The following is a 19,009-nucleotide window of genomic DNA, read 5'->3' as shown; positions in this document are numbered from 1 at the left end:
ATGCTCAGCTCAGGAAGCATCTGTCATCCCGTTGCGCGGACTGAAGGCACAGGACCACTGCAGTTGGATAGGAACACAGGTGAAAAATGTGAAATGTCATGTACACTTGAATGCTTGGGTTTTTTCTTTCTTTAGCCAGAGGTGAAGTTAAGTTTGAGACCAAAACAACTAAATATTTAAATGTCTAACTTCAGGAGTCTGCATGTGAGCTAGGTGTTCAACTCCCATTAAAGGTAGCAGAGAGCTAGCCAGTGCAGGCTACTTGTTCCCTTGTGATATGTGAGATGGCCTGTGGTGCTTTGCCCAGCCTCCAGCTGCCAGTCCCAAAGGTCTCATCTAGATCCTGTGTCATATCAGCCAGCCCCTGTGGGTGATTCAGATACCCTAAGATGTCCCAAGTGGCACCAGCTGCCTGCAGTGAGGCGCATGAACCCCACACCTATGTCTACTCTGGAGAGTCCAATCCCCCTCGGGGCTCCAGGGAAAATTCCTCCTTCTCTCATCCCATTTCTCCCCTCCCAACCATTTTTGGTATAGATTTGGTTGAGACGTTTTACAAAAACATGAATTTCGTGCTCAGTCTTGCCCTGTGCGCATCTGTCCAGGGAACTGCCTTTCTCCAGATTCCTTTGCAGCATCTAGGACTGCTGAGCCTCAGCTCCTCCTTGTTCCATGTCTCCTCCTTTTCCTTTTCCATCCTTGCTTTGCTCTTATAGCCATACAAGCTATAAGTGGGAGGGAGCACATAACCAAATCACTGCCTCTGAGCACAGTGACCACACTTTGGGGTAGCCTGAAATTCAAGCAGTGGCCTGAACGTGAATTCTGCACATTTTTCCTTTATTTGTAAGGGGCTGCCTTTGCCTCTAAACTTGAAAACTGGGATTTGAAATCTTTCTGCCTCTCCCAGTTTTCAGATTTATAACCGATCTTAGTCAGTAGCAGAGAAATAAGGGCAGCTTTTATTCTGCTGGGTTCACTTATATGAGTCAGCTCAGCCACAGTTTGCTTCCAGTTGTCTTCAGGCGCTTAATGCAGAGCAAATGTTTTTGTTGTTTGTGAAGAAATTATTGATATTGCTTCTTCCTGAATTCTCACTGTGATGCTGCTCACAAAAGTGAAAATTGAGGTTCCTAATTAGCCTTTGGGCCATTGCCAAATTGGGAAGGCAGGGAAATAAACAACGGGCAGGGGAGAAGGGGCTCAGCTCCTGCGGAACAGCAAGCAGCAGGATCTTATTCATTTGCCTTCCTGTTCAGCCCAGCGCTACTGATGGCTTGAGATTTCCGCTCAAATTACATGAAATTTCTAATCCCCTTCCCCTTCTCTGGGTGCAACGCCACATGTTGATGCCTGCAGTGAGTCACGTAAGGCCTCTCTGCTTGATCCAGTGCAGCTGCAGGTGCAGGGATGAGGGAAGATCAGTGTTGCAGCGGGGCTCTCAGGGGGCAGACGTCCTAGAACAGCAACGTGCCATGGAATAACAAGAAAATCACTTGCCCAGACTGAACTCTGTCAAACAACAGTCCGCCCAGCTGCCCATGCTCACACGAACGAGCAAGGTCCAGGGCAGCCAACCCACTCTTGCTTCATGGGAAGGGATTGCCTGGCTGAACGTGCGGGTGAGGATGTGTGTGTCAGGAGGTCTCCGAATCCAGGCTAGTGAAGAGTGAAAAACATTCCCAGGGTCTCTTGTGAGCTTTGCCCCACTGATGGAACGTGATGTTGGTGGGAAACGGTGGGTTATATCTGTAGGTTCTTCCCATATTTGCTATTTACGGTGATTTTGGCCCATTGCATATTTTTGGAAAGGATTCCTCAGCTTTCTCAAGCAGCTTTTTCCTGTTAACTGTCCTCGTCTTTGCTTGTTGGCTGTGTGTGACTGCACATATAAAAGAGGCATGATTATGGCTCTCGGTAATGAAAACAGAAAGTCTGTCCGGCTCCCTGGGGACTGACATTTACTGGTCATTTCTTAGGCCCATCTTAGATGTGGGAAAAAGACAAGTATTTTCCAGATGTAGAGATGTGATGAGCATGGCTACAACCCCCAAATTCTATTAAATCTCTTTCATTAAATCCCTTTCATTCATTCATTAAAAGTAGTGAGCCATCTGTGAGCGATTGGTTTAAACCAAACACCAACAAGCATAAAGGACTCATTACTTTTTTTCTTTTTTTGGAAAACTAATTAACATGATTACTGAAATGTCAGTATGGAATGTTAATAGGCAATGAATAAAGGATTTGTGTTATCAATCACTGTGAACACCTCTAGCACTAACTTCTCGTGGGCAGGGAAAACACAGAGAAGGCATCTTTGAGCAGCAGCAGTGAGAAAACTGCTTTGTGCAGAATGGTGTCATGGCTTTAGTGTTTAATGAGAGCAAACACCACGCATATAATTCTGTTGTAATTAGATGGTGCCAGTAAATTACAGACCTGCATTGGGAGAATTGGGAAGCTGCACAGGGAGCCAAAAGAGACTTGCACGTAGAGGCATGGAGGCTTTTCAGCCCTTTGAGTGCTGAAGTCGGTCCCTGCCCTTCTTCCACACTTCCCCCTGCAAGGCAAAGGGGGGCTTGAACCGGTCTCCTGCCCACCCACTCCTGATGCTCAGGGACAAGGATTCTGCTTCCTCCCAGATACACATATTGCCTGTCTTCAGGAGAAGCTGCCTGACGGGGAAAGCCGCATAGCGCCTGCTCACACGGGCTCTTGCTCTCTCTTTCACAAGTGCACACACAAAGTTTATCCCCTGGGCTCCTTGCAGCCTTTTGGGGGTACCCGAAGGAACCCTGAAAGATCAATTAAATGCTCCTGTGCCTCCTGCAAGCAGCAGGATTGCCCACAGCACAGTGCTTTACCGCCGCTGGGGCTGGCCTCAATGCCCAAATCCCCGGGGCCCTCTCTCTCCCAGCCGCAGCTGCCGAAGCCGGGCTGTCTGCTGGGTCTGCAGGCTATTCTCCTTTTGATGCTAACGCAGCTCCAGTCTGCAGCTATTTTAAAATGATGAGCTGAAAAAAAGGCAGGAAAGGTTTTATTCTACTTACAGCAAAGGCTAACCTCTAAATGCAGCCTGCGAGCAGAATGAAAGGAGGCTTTACTTATTTATTTATTTATGGGAAGCACTGCAGTTTGTCTTTCAGGCACAGTTTCAGCTCCGGATGCTTTAACTTCAGAGGCTTTGCATGCTGTGACTTCGGCTGAAGTGAAAAGCCAGCAGCTCAGAAGAAGATGCCACAAATCTTAGCATGATGGAAAGCCTTAAGAGCCACTGCTGCTTCTGTAGGCAGTGTTAGGATTACTCTTACATGGAAGAGGTGGGGGAAGTGGTTTCTTTTTTCTTTTCAGGAAGGAGTACATGTTTTTGCAAAGGTCTTTCAGAAAAGGTAGCTTTCTGCCTGGGTGCCTCTTTCTCTCTCTCTCTCTGTCTACCTGTGCATACGCACGCACCCCCTCCCCCTCCAAAACTGTGTGCAGTAATTAAACTGAAAACGAGATGATGGAGTTAAAACTTCCCCATATATAGTGCCACTGAGATGGATAGGTGATAAGTGATGAGGTGTCCAAACAAAAGCATGGTATTTACATTGCAGCAGCGCAGTCAGCACCTTGGGTACTGTCCCATCACCTCTGGGGCAGCGCATCTCCTTCCTGCTTCAGGCCAGGGCTGGTGCCTTTCTGCCTGCCTGTGACATGTTTTGGTGGCTGACATCCTGCTCCAAGCAGTGCACTGCTCCTCTCCATCACCTCTTGTTTCTTTTTCAAACACCTTCCTGCCTTCACTCATGCTGCAGAGAAGCTCCCTGTGCACCACTGCAACACCACCTCGCTGTCCTTCACTGCCCTCTTTAAAGGTCTCTGTCATCATTCAGAGCTTTATATGCTGAGGTTACTGCCCCTCACACCAATAATAGCACGCTGTGTCCAGCCGTTATCTTCTGTTCCATATTAGATTTAAGTTGTAATCTCATTAGGGCAAGGACTGTCTAATTTTTTTTCTGTGAATATAAAGTGTGAAACACAAGGGAACTGGTCCAAGAATAGAGCTCCTAGGTGCTATAGCAATATAAATAATTACCCTCCTTTGCATAAGTGAATGAGAATGTCCATCTGCTCAACTGCTTCATATTTACATGCTGAATATGGCCTTAGTGAATACAGATAATTAGTCTGTGCACTGACTAGCCTTCAACATTTGTAGACCACCTGAATGCCCTCCGTGTTTACAAGCCACCCGACCTTTCAGTGAAGCCACATTAGCAGCAAACGCACGGAGTTGCTCTCCAATGCAGTGCAATGTTTCTCTAACTTGAGCATGCATTAGGAAAGATCTGTTTTAATTTCTGGAGCTTTCTGATTACCTGGGACCTCCTCATATAGCTTGGTCCATGGCTAATGTCTGTTAAAGTTGAAAGAGTTTATCCTGCAGGAGCTGTTCTTTACGGCCTGCAGATCTCGTAAAGATTAAAGTCAGTTATGAGATTTGTATGCTAAAAAAATCATTAAAAATCAAGGCATGCTATGAACATGCTGGATCCTCCCATTTATCCTCTCTTTGGGATTATTCCTGACCTCCGGCTTATCAACCCTCCTGCCCCGAGCATGCAGAAAGCAGCCTTGTGGCCCACAACATGTGTTGTGTTCAGTAGTTCTGAGCTAAGTGTAAAAGATACCATGATGTTTATCAAACATGAGAATAGCAGTTTTTAAAAAAGGTGGAGAAAATAACTTTGGTACATGACAGGAGGCAGTTTCATAAGAACTTCTTTCCTTTTCAATTTTATAACTCTTTGAAAGCAAGAGTCGTCATTGGTTTATAATATGTTCACTTGAAATCCTTAAGTAAGTTGACTGCTATGTCAAGCCTAAATCCTCTGGCATATAACATCCTTAATGGAGTCATTGAGGTTTTCAGATGTTATTATGCAGAAAGTATATGATTTAGCTTTGGCCTCCACTGACACTCATTATCCCAAGCCTTACTGTCTCTGTGAACTAATGCACTTGTCTTTTTTTTTTTTTTCCCTTCTAGAAAAGCATCATGGGATTCTCAAATTTATGTGATTTTCCTCTTCTGGATATGCTGTGCAAGAAGATTAAATAGTGCGTATAAAATTTTCAGTCCTTAATCACAAACACAATATGGTGCATTTGTTTCTTTCAAAGGAAAGGCAAAGATAATCCTCAGATTAAAAAAAAAAGAAAGCTTCCTATAGTCTTCTTATATTTCTTTCTTTCATAAAACACTGTCCAGGCAGTATGAAGGGAGACTGCATAGGGTTCAGGCAAGTGAGGGTCGTAGGAGGGATCCCTGTTCTTTTTCAATACTGACAAAACTTGCACAATTTTAGGAGGTCCCAGGGTACGCATATACTCTGCTGCAAGGAAGAACCCTTGATCCGTATACACAAAGACATGAAGCCTCCAAGAGGGGATGATTTTCCTCCTGAGGTTGCCTGAGCCCAAGAGACTTCTGCGTTTTGCGTATTCACCCAGTTGTGGTGCCCACGGCTCGATGCAGGGAGCCGTATTCCCCTGGGTTTACAGCAAGCAGCAGCAACAGCTCTGTAAAGAATATGACTTGTCTGCCATCTGCCAAGCTTAAAGAAAATCTCAAGATACTGAAGAAACTTAAGTGGGGGTGGGAGGGGATAAGAAGAGCAATTTGTGGAGGTCCTGACTGTAGGTTAAAGTCTCTGTGAAGGGCCCAGGTCATCAGCCAGGCTGTTAGTCCTAAAGAGTATTTGTCAATGTAGGGAATAAATAGGTTAGAGGAAGAGTTAGGCAAATCTAAGAAGAAAACAGTATTATATCAGCAGTATTTTGGGGTTGGTTTGACTCCCCAGACAAGCTTGCTCATCTATTTCTACTTGTTACAGTGAAACTGCAAATACCAAGAGTTTATTGGGAATAACATGAAACCTGTCTTAAGCATCTTTAAAATGGAAGTCAGGGCATAAATAACCTGAGAAAGGAGAATGAGTGTTTGAGCCTGTGAGTTCAGATAGTAGAAGCAGGAATCAAACTGTAAATTATATGTTGGATCAAATATGTTCAATTATCTGTTCTCTTCCTCTCCCTCTTGCTCTCATTCTATTCCCCCCTCCTTCTTCCTGTAGCTACAGAAACATGCCTGGCAGTTGGACTTTTTTAGCTAGTTCTGGATGTGCGCCAGTTCCTTGCAACTGAGCCTCACTGCAGAGATGAAATAGCCCAAAGCAGCACGTGGAAGCTGCTGAGTACAGGCGGAATAAGCGTTACAAGCACCAACAGGCGGGTGCATTGCCCATCTCCTCTATGTTTCTCCTTTCCTGATGCGATACAGCCTGAAGAACCCACCCTCATTGCACCCACTTGTTTTTTGACTCAGGTTAAGCATCTCTTATGAGTCCAAGAGATTAGAAATACTTGGGAAGGGAGCTTTCCAAGGAAAGGATTATTGGCATGACGTTCAAAGAGGGCTGCCTGTTGGGCCAGGTAGGAGACACCATTCATTGCAGATGGGCGGAGCTGTGGCCTGTAGCTTGTGCAAGGCAGTGTGAAAGCTGGCACATGTCCCAGCTAAAAAGGAAGGGGCACAGACTCGACACAATCATTTTAACACCTACTTCAGGTACTGCTAACACCCCTATGGTTGCTGGAACCAAAAGTCACATCGGGAAAAAAAAGAAGTCATTCTCAAAGAGTGAAGGTAATCAACCACCAAGGGTTCAGCCCTCTGTTGCTCAGATCAAGGTGAAATACTTTTCTCGTGAATATGTTTGAGCTTGGCCAGGAGTCTGTGGGGCTAGCTACAAGAATTGTGAGATGAGACTCAGGTCCTCAGTTAATGCGTGAGGCTACCTGTTTGTTGCGTGCACACAGCCCCTCTTCATGTTAAGTCCACTTTTACCTGGGACAATAAGCATTTGTTTGTGTGCAGCTTGCAATGCAAAGTGCAAGTCTTCTGTGCCCAGCGTAGCTGGGGAAAGAGGGCTCGAGGGGGTGCATGTGAGAATGGGGATTTGCTATTTGCTTTTAGTGGAAGAAAGAAGCTCGTCCACATCAGCAAAAGACCCCATCCTGCAGGCTGAAGGACTTCTGTTAACATTTTGTATCATACAGATTAGCAAGATCTGCCAGGCTGAAAGTAGTTAGTGCTTATTTCCAAAAATGATAGTTTTACCACAGATTTCACATGCTAGTTTGTTTTAGAGATCAAGTGTTAGATTTTGTGGCTGCACCTGTTTTCCTCAGCTTCACCTCCAGATATTAGAAGATACGGAAGAAATCAGAATTTGGTCCTTTGGGCAGAGTTAATTTGCTGAAGTACAAGCACAGAGTTAAAACTGAATATGGAGCTATGAATAGCATACTAGCTGTTATCTATTCTGAATGTCTTACTGCATTTTTTTTCTTTCTGAACAAGTTCCCTTCCATATGTTAACACTATGTTTGCTGTTTTTGTTTTTTACAGTGTCATAAGAAATAAGCTGCCTTTTGAAGATTTTGATGGAGATAAATTTAGTACCTTCCCAGTAAGCAAAGCTTTTCCTTTGGTACAGTAATCCCTTGATAATGAGAATGTCTTTAGGATTCCTCCTACTTTCTGCAAAGCCTTATTCATTCATGAAAAAAATGGTATAGGAGTGGAGTGAAAGGAGATTTTTGTTGCTAAATATCTTCTTTCTTCTGTATGAAAAAACAATCATTCATTTATGCCACTTGGGGAGATGTATGCATAAAGCTGTACTCCCTGCAGAAGTGAATCACTCTGCTGCTGAGTGGTCTGTTTACTGAGTTAATAAGAGGTGAAGTAAAGTCATGTAAAAAAAAAATTAAATTGCCAGCTTGTTTTATTTCTTCTCCAAAATGTGCATAGTGTCATTTATTAAAGCTTAGCAAAGGGGCTTTGGAATAGAACCCATTTTTCTGGGCTTTATTCCTGCACCTTGAACTAGATTCTCATTTTAGATATTTTAAATTAAAAGCAGAAAAGTAATAATGACCATCCTATCTGTGTGCTTCTCCTGGCGTTTAGACTTTGAGGGGCTATCACTGGCGAGGCAGAGACTGCAATGACAAAAACGCCACCGTGTACCCTGGCAGGCGGTAACAGTTTTAATTATTCTAAATCCATTTTAATAACTGCAGCTTGCATAAGGACAAGCTCCAGCTTTGCTTTTTTTTTTTTTCTTTTTCTTTTTTTTTTTTTTTTCCTTTTTTTTTTTTTTTTTCTTTTTTTTTTTTTGGAGGGGGTGAGGCATCAGATAAGGTGTTTCAGATTTGCTCCAGCCTGTGGCTCCCAGCCAAATGCCTGGTAGTGGCTGGGGAGCGCTGGTGCGCTCCTGGGTGGCTGCTGCACTGTCATCTTCTTTTTAGTAAGTTGGAAAATAAATACCCTGCATGAAAACACAGGGCCCGTGGCCTTCTCCAGCACTCAGGCAAGGACAGAAAAATCCCCATACCCTGTGATACAGTCCACCCCCAAATAAGGATCCCTTCAAAAGCCTCAGGAAAGAAGAGCTACCATCCAGATGGGCCCAAAGGCAGAAGAAAGGGTTAAAGTATGAAAATCTCACATATTTCGTGCATCCCATGCTGGTTAGCAGTATCTAGGAAGGCTGCCCATGGGTGGTGAGCTCCAGGGTCTAGTCCTCACGTTGTACTGCAGATGGGTTGAGCTAAGCATGCATGCCCCAGTCTAGGTAAATAACTCCCAGTTAGCCCAGTAGGACAGAATCACAGAAAGGTTGAGGTTGGAAGAGACCTCTGGAGATCATCTTATCCAACCCCCCTGTTCAGCAGGGTCACCTAGAGCATGTTAGACAGGGTTGCATCCAGGCAGGCCTTGAATATCTCCAGAGAAGGAGACTCTACAACCTCTTTAGGCAACCTGGTCAGGGCTCTGTCACTCTTACAGTGAAGAAATTCCTCCTCATTTTGTTTTTCCTCAGTTTGTTTAACCTAGGCATAGAATAGCAAAGCTGGGTGTAACGTGTAGGTTGGAAGGAGTCACATTCTGCACAGCATGGGCAGCACCACTGTATGAGTAGAAAAGACCTTACAAAACCACGGTAGTGCAAAGCTGAATAGGGGAAGCATCTCTGTAGAAGAGGCCCGAGCTAATTAAACTGTGTTATGGGCTGGGTGGAGTCCTCATTCCATTCTGCCAAATTTGGAGTCAGGAGCTCAGTGAATTTCCATGGATTTTAAAGGCTGTGGGAAGGGAGAAAAGCCTGTCTTCTGTGAAAGCCATTTTCATTCTCTTCAGTTAAGTGAATATGGGAGCGAAAAGGGTGTTATTCAGCACCCTGCAGTACCAGACTTGAAATTAATATTGCATTTTGGAACAAAAAAAATTACCTCTCCTGAAGTCAAAGAAAGAAAAAAAAACCTTCATGCAGAAAGGAATTTCTCATTATTTTATATTCTTAGAGAAAATGGCATAAAGAATCTGGGTTCCTTAAAAGCCCCTTTTACTTTATTTTCTCTAACCCTATATATCTTTTTGTAACTCTGTTTTAGTCCTGATAACTGGGATGTGAAAAGTGATTCTAACTGTAATGGCATATGGGTGAGTAAAGGAAGTTACATCTTAAATTCCTTCCTGACTGCCTACTCTCTTTTTCCTCCTTTAGGATTAGTCTGCAAGCATTTGTTATTCTGGTTTATTAACTGATTTGCATTACTCACTTCTTTTATTTACTGCCTTTGATATTCCAAATAGTAAAATCATATTTATTAAAAAATAAGGAAAAATGAGGGAAACAGCAGAGAAGTTTGTTTACTGATGCTTATGATTATTTGAAATTATGACTATTAAAATTAATTTAAATCTACAAATACTCATTAAAACAATTGAATTGATAGCATCATTACTATGATACAGTGCTTCCTACAGGCCAAAATTCAAGAAGAACAAAATTTTTGGTGTCCATTTTACACTATCATTTTTCAGGCATTAGATAGATACCTTCAGCTGTGTCTTTTCTCCTCTATCAGGGGGTGGATCCAAAAGATGGAATTCCCTATGAAGAGAAATTCTGCAAAGGTAAGTCTTTAATATAAGCGACAATATGTATTTTGAATTATTTCATACATATTTTAATATTTTCATGGTTGTTGACAATGTAGAGAAAAGATAACAGACTTATCAGCTTCTTTAGAAAGGCAGAAATGGCAATTTTGATTTTTTTAATGTTGAGAATGAGCAAAGAGAACACCTGAAAAGCACAGGCTATTACTAATCTCCTGTTAAAAGCCGGTTCAGTCACCAGGTCGAAAGACGTAGATCAGGGACAGCAGCAAAAGGAGAGGTCAGCTGGGCACCTATCCTACAGGGCATGCCTCTGGATTAAGAACAGCGGTTTAATCCTCCTGTGTGCCCAGTACGACCCATTACTGTAAATACCAGCAACGTGATGCTGATGCTTTTTTGGAGAAGCCTTTAAAGAGGTGAACTAATACCATCAACCCATGTCCCTGGCAGCAGCGTGTGTGTTTACGTGCATGAATATCATATGCGTGAATACACATATACACAAATAAAGCACCATTATTAAACAGCCACAACTGTAAATTGCTACTCACGCTGGCTTTTATTTAAACCACCATCCTGGAGATGAACCATTGCCTGGCAAGACTCTTTGACAGATGAAAGACAATCTACAAATGCTAGGTAACATTAATCATCAGAAAGCCAGATTGCTCCAGTGGAAATATGTGTATGAGTAGAGCAGCCACCATCTAGTTCAATTATAAAGAGCCTTTAGCGGTTTCCTGAGCAATACAATTTCCCCAAACATTTGATTTTAAGTATTTTTAATGAATATCCTATAGGTAGTAAAAAAGCAAACATCAGCTGCTGAGCAGAGCCCATGCTGAAATGACGGTTCTGTCCTTGAATAAAACAGCGCGGGAATTTCTCTGATTAGCAAGAAAATCTCTCCCTCTTATTCCTGCTGGCCACCCAGTTGTTTCCGCGTGGCTGTTGGCACATGCAGGTTTTTCCTGCAGCTGGAATGAAAATCCCATGGCAGGGCCAGAGCTGCAGAGATTTCAGCCACGCAAACGGTGCCCGGCGCTGCCTTTGCGCTGCCACCCCATCGGCTGCCAGCGCTGCTGCAGCTCTTTTGGCTTTGCCCTTGTGCTCTGTCTCAAGCTTTTTTGTTCTGTTTTGGTTTTTTTTGTGGACACATGCCCTGCCTGGGTTGGACTGATTTATATAACTAAAAAATGTATTTAGGTGCGGACTCTCGAGGGGTCGTTCTGCTGGGGGACTCAGCCGGAGCCCACTTCCACATCCCTCCCGAGTGGATGACAGTCACACAGATGTCGGCGGTGAGAAATCGTGTTCGGGTTGTCGAAACCGCCCCGCTGCTGGCTGCTCTTTGCTTTCTGCCCTGTGCCACCAGTTGCCAAGTGGTGACAAGCCCAAAATGCCCGTTGTGCTGGGATTTATAGACCAGTCTCGCATGCCTGGGAGAGCCGGTGCCCTCCTGCAGCTCCTCTCCTGCAGGCAAAAAGGCGTACCAGCTCTGCAACTGTGTCAGCAAAGGATCAGGCTTCCCCACTCCAGCACCATGCCAGTGACAGAAACCAGGATGTCTGGCTTTAAAAACACCAGCCCATGATTTGAGGAGATCCATGTTGTCTGCAGGATCTGTGTTGCCATCAACAGGCACCTCTGTTAGCTCGCTGGTACGGCCCCTCTTGCTTCTGCAAGCGTTGTAGGATTGGCAGTCCAGAGCCTTCTGCTTTAAGCATCCATTTTTTGAAATTACATGTCTCAGATTGCTTTTCCCCATCTGTGGCATGTATGAAATAGAATTAATAACTCAAGTGCTCAGGCGCTGAGGTTTGTTGCACAGGTACGTCTGCAAGTGTTGGAAGGTCACCCAGGGACTTACAATGGAATTGCCCTAAAGGAAAGAGTTTCTGTAGTGACCGCAGCACATAACACAATGATGTCTGCTTTCAGACAGTGTCACAACATTTCCCCTTTTCAAACAAATAAAAGAATGCACCTGCGTGAATTATGCTGTGATTACAGCTGTTGTAATTCACTGATGTGGAATGAAATAATTGAGGGGAAAAGATCATTCTAACAAACTGCAGTGGGGTGGTGGAGAAAAATGTGCAGGCATCCTCCTGTTCTGCATCATCTTTTCCTCCCAAGAGCCCATCTGTGCTGGGCTGGTGTTGCTCCCTTCCTGAGGAGGATCGTACGTTGTCCTTCTCACTGCAAGGGCTCTGTTGCGTGAGGGTGAGCAGATGAGGGAATGCTCAGAAGCAACATGGATCATTGCCCATCTTTCCTGATGGAAATATGCTAATCTCTTGGTCTTGGTGGAACAGAAATATGGAAAATTCCTGAAGAATAATTTCAAAATTCTAGTAGTTACAATGATATTGGAGGTGTGAGTGCTTCAATTAGAATTGTATGTATTTTCCCACTTCTGCTCCCAGAGCTGAGCTGATTTAGATATTGTAGATTAGCAGTTGTTTTTCTGTGTTAAACGTTTATGAGCAATGATTAGACAAATGACACTGATGACAGAGCTGATGATGAGTGTAATCAATTAGTGCTAATGATAATTGATATTATCTTGTCTAATAAAGATGGTAATAGAATTATAGAATCATAGAATCGGTAAGGTTGGAAGGGACCTCCGGAGATCCGGAGAGTCCACACCCCCCTCCCCCCCCCCCCCCCCCCCCCACTCAAGCAGGGTCACCTACAGCATGTCAGACAGGGTTGCATCCAGGCGGGCCTTGAAGATCTCCAGAGAAGGAGACTCCACAGCCTCTCTGGGCAACCTGGTCCAGTGCTCCATCACTCTCACGGTGAAGAAATTCCCCCTCACATTCAGGCGGAACTTCCTGTGGCTCAATTTCTGCCCGTTGCCTCTTGTCTTGTCACATAGGGCAACTGAAAAGAGTTTGTCCCCGTCCCCTTGACACCCTCCCTTCAGGTACTTATAGACATTGATAAGATCCCCCCTCAGCCTTCTCTTCCCCAGGCTGAAGAGGCCCAGCTCTCGCAGCTGTTCCTCATAGGGCAGATGCTCCAGCCCTCTGATCATCCTTGTAGCCCTACGCTGGCCTCTCTCCAGTAGCTCCATGTCTCTCTTGTACTGGGGAGCCCAGAACTAGACACAGTACTCGAGATGAGGCCTCCTCAGGGCTGAGTAGAGGGGCAGGATCACCTCCCTCCACCTGCTGGCAACATTCTTCCTAACGCACCCCAGGAGACCATTGGCCTTCTTGGCCACAAGGGCACATTGCTGGCTCGTGGTCAACTTGTCATCCACCAGCACTCCCAGGTCCTTCTCTGCAGAGCTGCTCTCCAGAAGGTCAGCCCCAAGCTTGTCCTGGTGCCTACGGTTATTTTTCCCTAGGTGCAGGACTCTGCACTCCCCCTTGTTGAACCTCAGGAGGTTCTTCTCCACCCAGACTCTCCAGCCTGTCCAGGTCTCTCTGAATGGCAGCACAGCCCTCTGGTGTTTCAGCCACTCCTCCCAGCTTGGTATCATCTGCAAACTTGCTGAGGAGGCACTTTGATGAATAAAGTGAACAGAATGGGACCCAGTACTGAGCCCTGGGGGACACCACTAGCCACAGGCCTCCAACTAGAGTCTGTGCCACTGGTGACAACCCTCTGCGCTCTGCCTTTCAGCCAGTTCTCAATCCACCTCACTGTCCACTCGTCTAACCCACACTTCCTGAGCTTGTCTAGCAGGATGTTATGGCAGACAGTATCAAAAGCCTTGCTGAAGTAAAGGCAGACAATGTCCACTGCTCTCCCCTCATCTGCCCAGCCAGTCATTCCATTGTAGAAGGCTATCATCATGTTGGTTAAGCAGGATTTCCCCATGCTGGCAACTCCCAATCACCTTCTTTTCCTCCATATGCCTGGAGATGACATCCAGAATGAGCTGTTCCATCACCTTTCCAGGGATGGAGGTGAGACTGAGCAGCCTGTAGTTGCCTGGGCCTTCCTTCTTGCCCTTTTTGAAGACTGCACTGACATTGGCTTTCTTCCAGTCCTCAGGCAGCTCTCCAGTTCTCCAGGACCTTTCAAAGATGATGGAGAGCAGCCTGGCAACAACATCCGCCAGCTCCTTCAGTACCTGTGGGTGCATCCCATCAGGGCCCATGGATTTGTGGATGTCTTGCCTGCCCAGAAGGTCTCTAAGCCTTTCCTCCTCAACCAAAGGAAAGTCTTCCTTTCTCCAGACTTTCTTCCTCACATCCAGGCTCTGGGATTCTTGAGGTCAGCCTTTAGCAGTGAAGACTGAAGCAAAGGCATTCAGTAACTCTGCCTTCTCTGTATCCCTTGTCACCAGGGCCCCTGCCCCATTCAGCAGTGGGCCCACATTTTCCCTAGTCCTCCTCTTGCTGCTGATGTATCTGAAGAAGCCCTTCCTGTTGTCCTTAACATCCCTTGCCAGACTCAATTCCAAATGGGCCTTAGCCTTCCTCACCGCATCTCTACATACTCTGACTGCATTCCTATAATTCTCCCAAGTAGCCTGTCCCCTCTTCCACATTCTGTGTACTTTCTTCTTCTCTCTGAATTTGGCCAAGAGCTCCTTGCTCACCCATGAAGGTCTCCTGCCCTTTATGCTGCACTTCTTACTCATAGGGATGCACCACTCTCGAGCTTGGAGGAAGCAATGCTTGAATACTAGCCAGCTCTCCTGGACACCCCCTTCCTTCTAGAGCCTTAACCCATGGGATTCCTCCAATTAGGTCTCTGAAGAGGCCAAAGTCTGCTCTCCTGAAGTCCAGGGTTGCAATCCTGCTTGTTGCCTTACTTCTTTCCTGCAGGAGCCTGAACTCCACCATCTCTTGGTCACTGCAGCCAAGGCTGCCCCCAACCTTCACATCTCTAACCAGTTCTTCTCTGTTGGTAAGGATAAGGTCCAACAGGACACCCTTCCTCGTAGGCTCCTCCACCATTTGCGACAAGAAGTTATCATCAATGCATTGCAGGAGGCTCCTGGACTGCTTGTGCCTTGCTGTGTTGTCTCTCCAGCAGATGTCAGGGAGGTTGAAGTTCCCCATGAGAACCAGGGCCTGTGATCATGAGGCTACTTCCAGCTGTGTATAGAAGGCCTCATCAGCTTTCTCTTCCTGGTCAGGTGGCCTGTAGTAGACACCCACAAAAGTGTCCCCCATGCTAGCCTGCCCTCTGATCTGTACCCATAAGCTCTCGACTGCCTCCTCCTCCTCCTCCACCCCTAGGCAGAGCTCAATGCATTCCAGTTGCTCTCTCACATAAAGAGCAGCTCCACCACCTCGCCTTCCTGACCGGGCTCTCCTAAAAACCACATAGCCATCCATGACAGCGTTCCAGTCATGTGAGCTATCCCACCATGTCTCTGTGACTGCAATGAGATCATGGCCCTGCGATCACACACAGATCTCCAGCTCCTCATGTTTGTTCCCCATGCTGCGTGCGTTGATGTACAGGCATTTCAGAGAGGTGGTCATGCCTGCAGGTTTCCCAGGAAGGGTGTACAGGGGTCACCCGTAGCCATGTCCCAGATGCATATCCCCAGCTGCATGCATCCGTTGGAGCCCCCCCCAACCCAACTTGTGTTTTATTGTTTTCCTTGTCTGTATGACACCCCCCCCTCCACCTCTCCTACCTAGTTTAAAGCCCTCTTTACTAGGCTGGCCAACCTGTTTGCAAAGGTAAATGTGCCCCACTTGGTGAGGTGAATCCCATCTCTCCTCACCAGTTGTTGATCTCCAAACCGTGTCCCATGGTCATAGAATCCAAAACCCTGTTGCCAACACCAGCGGCGTAGCCAGTTGTTGATTTGGAAAATCTTCCTGCTCCTCCTCCCATGCCTCCCCCTAATCAGCAGGACCGATGAGAAGACCACCTGGGCTCCCAGACCCTTGACCAACATGCCCAAGGCCCTGAAGTCTTCTTTGATTGTCTCTAGTTTGTTCTCTGTATCATTAGCACCCACGTGAAATAATAAAACTGATGGTGATGGTGATTCTGGTGGTGACAGTGGTAGAAGAGTCATGCACGCAAATATAGTTTCAGACTATGTCAGCATTTTATCGCCCCTGACATGAAGTTTAGAAGGTGTTTCTCTTGCTTGAAACTCATGAGTCTGCTACCTGGATGCCTGGTAACAGCATACAGAAACAGAGGCTTCAAAGTCAGGAGTTGAAGAGTAGATTATAAAGTGAGTTTTGATTGCAATTTGTTACTGTTTGATGCACGTAGAGCAACTTGCGTGGGAAGAGAAATGGTGCTTTCTGCATAAGGCCTAACAAATATGTGCTCTTGGTGCTTAACTCCAGCTGGTTGGCTTGCAAGGAAGATCAGGGACTGACTGGAAATGGAGAAAAAGTGATTTTTTTCCTTTGTAGAAAGGATGATTCAGACTCTTCATCGGGGATGAGGACAAAGAGAGACATTTCACCCTTCATGCTCACTCCACTCATTCACAGCATATAATATAATATAAAAGGAGTTGAGGCATCACTGAAATTGGAGAAGCTAAATAAAGTGGGTGAGTTAATAAGGAAGAAGCCTAGACCTCACATGCAGACACAGGGCAGCCATCACATCCCGTGCACTGCTGGTGGAGGGGCACAGGCGTGCTGGTGCTGGCTCTCCTGCCGGAGGAAGTCAGGCAGTGTTTCACAGCTAGAAATAAAGCCAGATGGTAGGATGCAGCCGGGGCGGCTCCGTCCGTGAACCTTCACAAGGAGACCTGCTTCTCAGGAACGCAGTGGCTGGCCTAGCCCTGATCCTCGGCAGGGAGGATCCCTGATCTCCTCTGTGAGGGCATCATTGTTCAGAGGGTGAGGACCAAGGCCCAGGCCCTGGGCTCAGACTCTTGCCACCAAAGCTGCTACCCTGGCTCTGCACATTTGCCTCTCACCGTTCAGCAGAACCATTTCCTGGGTAGTCTCACGTGATATTCTCAGTTACACTCACACAGTCTCCTATCAGGCTGAGCTCCTCAAGGCCTGGACTGGCTGGGTTATGTTCAGAAGAGCAGTGTCCTTTTGCCTGCACTTTGGTTGTTATTGGTGCCAACTCAAAGTACATATACAGCTCTAGCGTCCTGATTTGGCAGCATTTCGGGATATGTTGATACTGTGTAATGTGGAAGAGCTAGAAATAATCAGCTATAGCTACCCAACACAGAGCACGGCTTGGCTGATTGACTTGCATGAAACACAGCACTCCTGTGGCTAGCAGAGCTCTTCTGTAGCGTGCTGCACAGTCAGCTGGGTGTCTTGAGTACATCGGATTCAGGATCAGAAAGAACAGGCTCTTTTCTAATACTGTTTACAAACTTTCCTAGGGGCCTGGCAAAAATACAGCCGTTAGTTAGGTATTAATGCAGAGATACAGAGAAAGTTCAGGCCTATGATCAAACAAATATCTATATTTAAACTCTAGCAATTGAAAAATGATATTTAATTTGTATCTCAGCACAAATAAGAAAAAGTTGTCTTGGAACAAAAATGCCAGTTAAAAATTTTCTGAGCAAATTCAGGCTTTGGCATTGACTCTTGCTTTTGCTTTTTCTCTGTATCTTTGTCTTTTTGGGTGCAGAACGGCAACAGCAGCATCTTTCCCTGCCTTGGGGCTTTGAAGGTGCATTGCTGTATTCTCACAATGCACATGTATTAATTTATTTAACAAATCAGAAGTGAAACTTGCTATTTTCAATCTCTTAAAAATTATTTATGGATATTTCTGCAAAGAAACCAAAGAATAAAACTGAAGATGTTCCACGTTACTCAAATAATCAGCGAGAGATTTCTACATCAGCAGCAAACCTCCTTTTCTTCTTTCCTCCCTTCCTCCCACCCTTTTTTCTCTCTTCCCCTCCCTCTTTCAACTGCACAAATGAAGGGTTAAAACTGCAGGTCATGGTTTTCAATTCCTATAAAAACAAAGAGCTAGTAGCACCATCTCAGGCTGATTGTAGTGTGCTGGAAGCCTGTGTGCTTTCCCCCCACAGGGTACTGTCAACCGGCATTAATCTTTCTTCAGCGCTAGGCCTTCCTCGAGGAGAATTTCTGATCACATACAGGGTTTGTTTTGTGACCACGGAGAGTGCAGCGAGTCTAGTCCTAATCTCGCAGAAAGCATCCTTAATTTGGGACCGCGGCAAGAATTCAAAGTTAGGGCTTGGAGGCGGGGAGGATAGAGCATTAGCCTCATGTTCCTGCTATTCCCTGGCGCTATCAAACTCCTGTGAACCTAAAGTCACTTGACTTTGATCCTTCCAAAATTTCTTTGATAAGACACATAGAGAAATTAGTTTATCAAATGGTTTTCTCTACAGTCAATGGTAGAGTTAGTTCAAAGCTTTCATTTCCATTTCAATGGACTCTCTGTCCTCTACGTGGAATTCCAAATAGCACTTCTCCCCCGACAAGAATTTTATCATATTATAAGGAAAACATTGGTTGTGTGCCTCTTAATTCATATTTATTAATTGCAGTGTTTTGTAATTTTTTAATTATTTTAAGTTTCTCATTTATTTTTATATTCTAGATATTTCAAATATTTCTTATTTATATTTGCTCTTATACACATTTATTAAAAGCTAGATATTCACTTGGTAGCAATTCTACAGGCCCTCTTGTTAATCAGCACCATATCAGTGGCAGCTGTTAATTCCTGTTTTAGCACTAATTGGATGGGGAAATAATTTTACAGGATAGATGCTGAGAATTTAGTTAAGAGCTTCTGCAGAACAGTTGCTCTGCTTGATTATACTGTATATAGTCTACCACACAAAGGAGCAATAAAGATAAATGAGGTATTATAGAGAATATTAATGATAAATTTCCTCAGTGAAGTAGTCTCAGGATGTCATTTGGGTAACTGGATGATCAGTATTGGCATGACCAGATGGTCTAGTTTGGGCAGAACAGACTTGGAATTAAGATCCTTGCTCTGTCTTAGGAAAGACTGTTGTTAGGAAGCAGTTTAATATTGGATTTTGGATGTCCTTATCTCCTC

The 19,009-nt window shown here is 45.2% G+C and overlaps 1 protein-coding gene across 2 annotated transcripts in view; it reads left to right on the top strand.

Annotated features, from left to right (window-relative positions):
- Positions 1-19,009, top strand: part of AOAH (acyloxyacyl hydrolase) — an 87,397-nt gene that overhangs the window by 32,339 nt on the left and 36,049 nt on the right. For both annotated transcript variants that reach the window (XM_062569558.1, XM_062569559.1), the window contains exons 7-12: positions 5,039-5,109; positions 7,463-7,523; positions 8,027-8,097; positions 9,514-9,562; positions 9,991-10,039; positions 11,234-11,328. In XM_062569558.1, coding sequence (XP_062425542.1) covers positions 5,039-5,109; positions 7,463-7,523; positions 8,027-8,097; positions 9,514-9,562; positions 9,991-10,039; positions 11,234-11,328 — 396 coding nt within the window. The remainder of the gene's footprint in view (positions 1-5,038; positions 5,110-7,462; positions 7,524-8,026; positions 8,098-9,513; positions 9,563-9,990; positions 10,040-11,233; positions 11,329-19,009) is intronic.

Source organism: Rhea pennata, chromosome 2, assembly GCF_028389875.1.
Source record: "Rhea pennata isolate bPtePen1 chromosome 2, bPtePen1.pri, whole genome shotgun sequence".
Classification (NCBI taxonomy): domain Eukaryota; kingdom Metazoa; phylum Chordata; class Aves; order Rheiformes; family Rheidae; genus Rhea; species Rhea pennata.
This window is presented reverse-complemented; position numbering and strand designations above follow the sequence as displayed.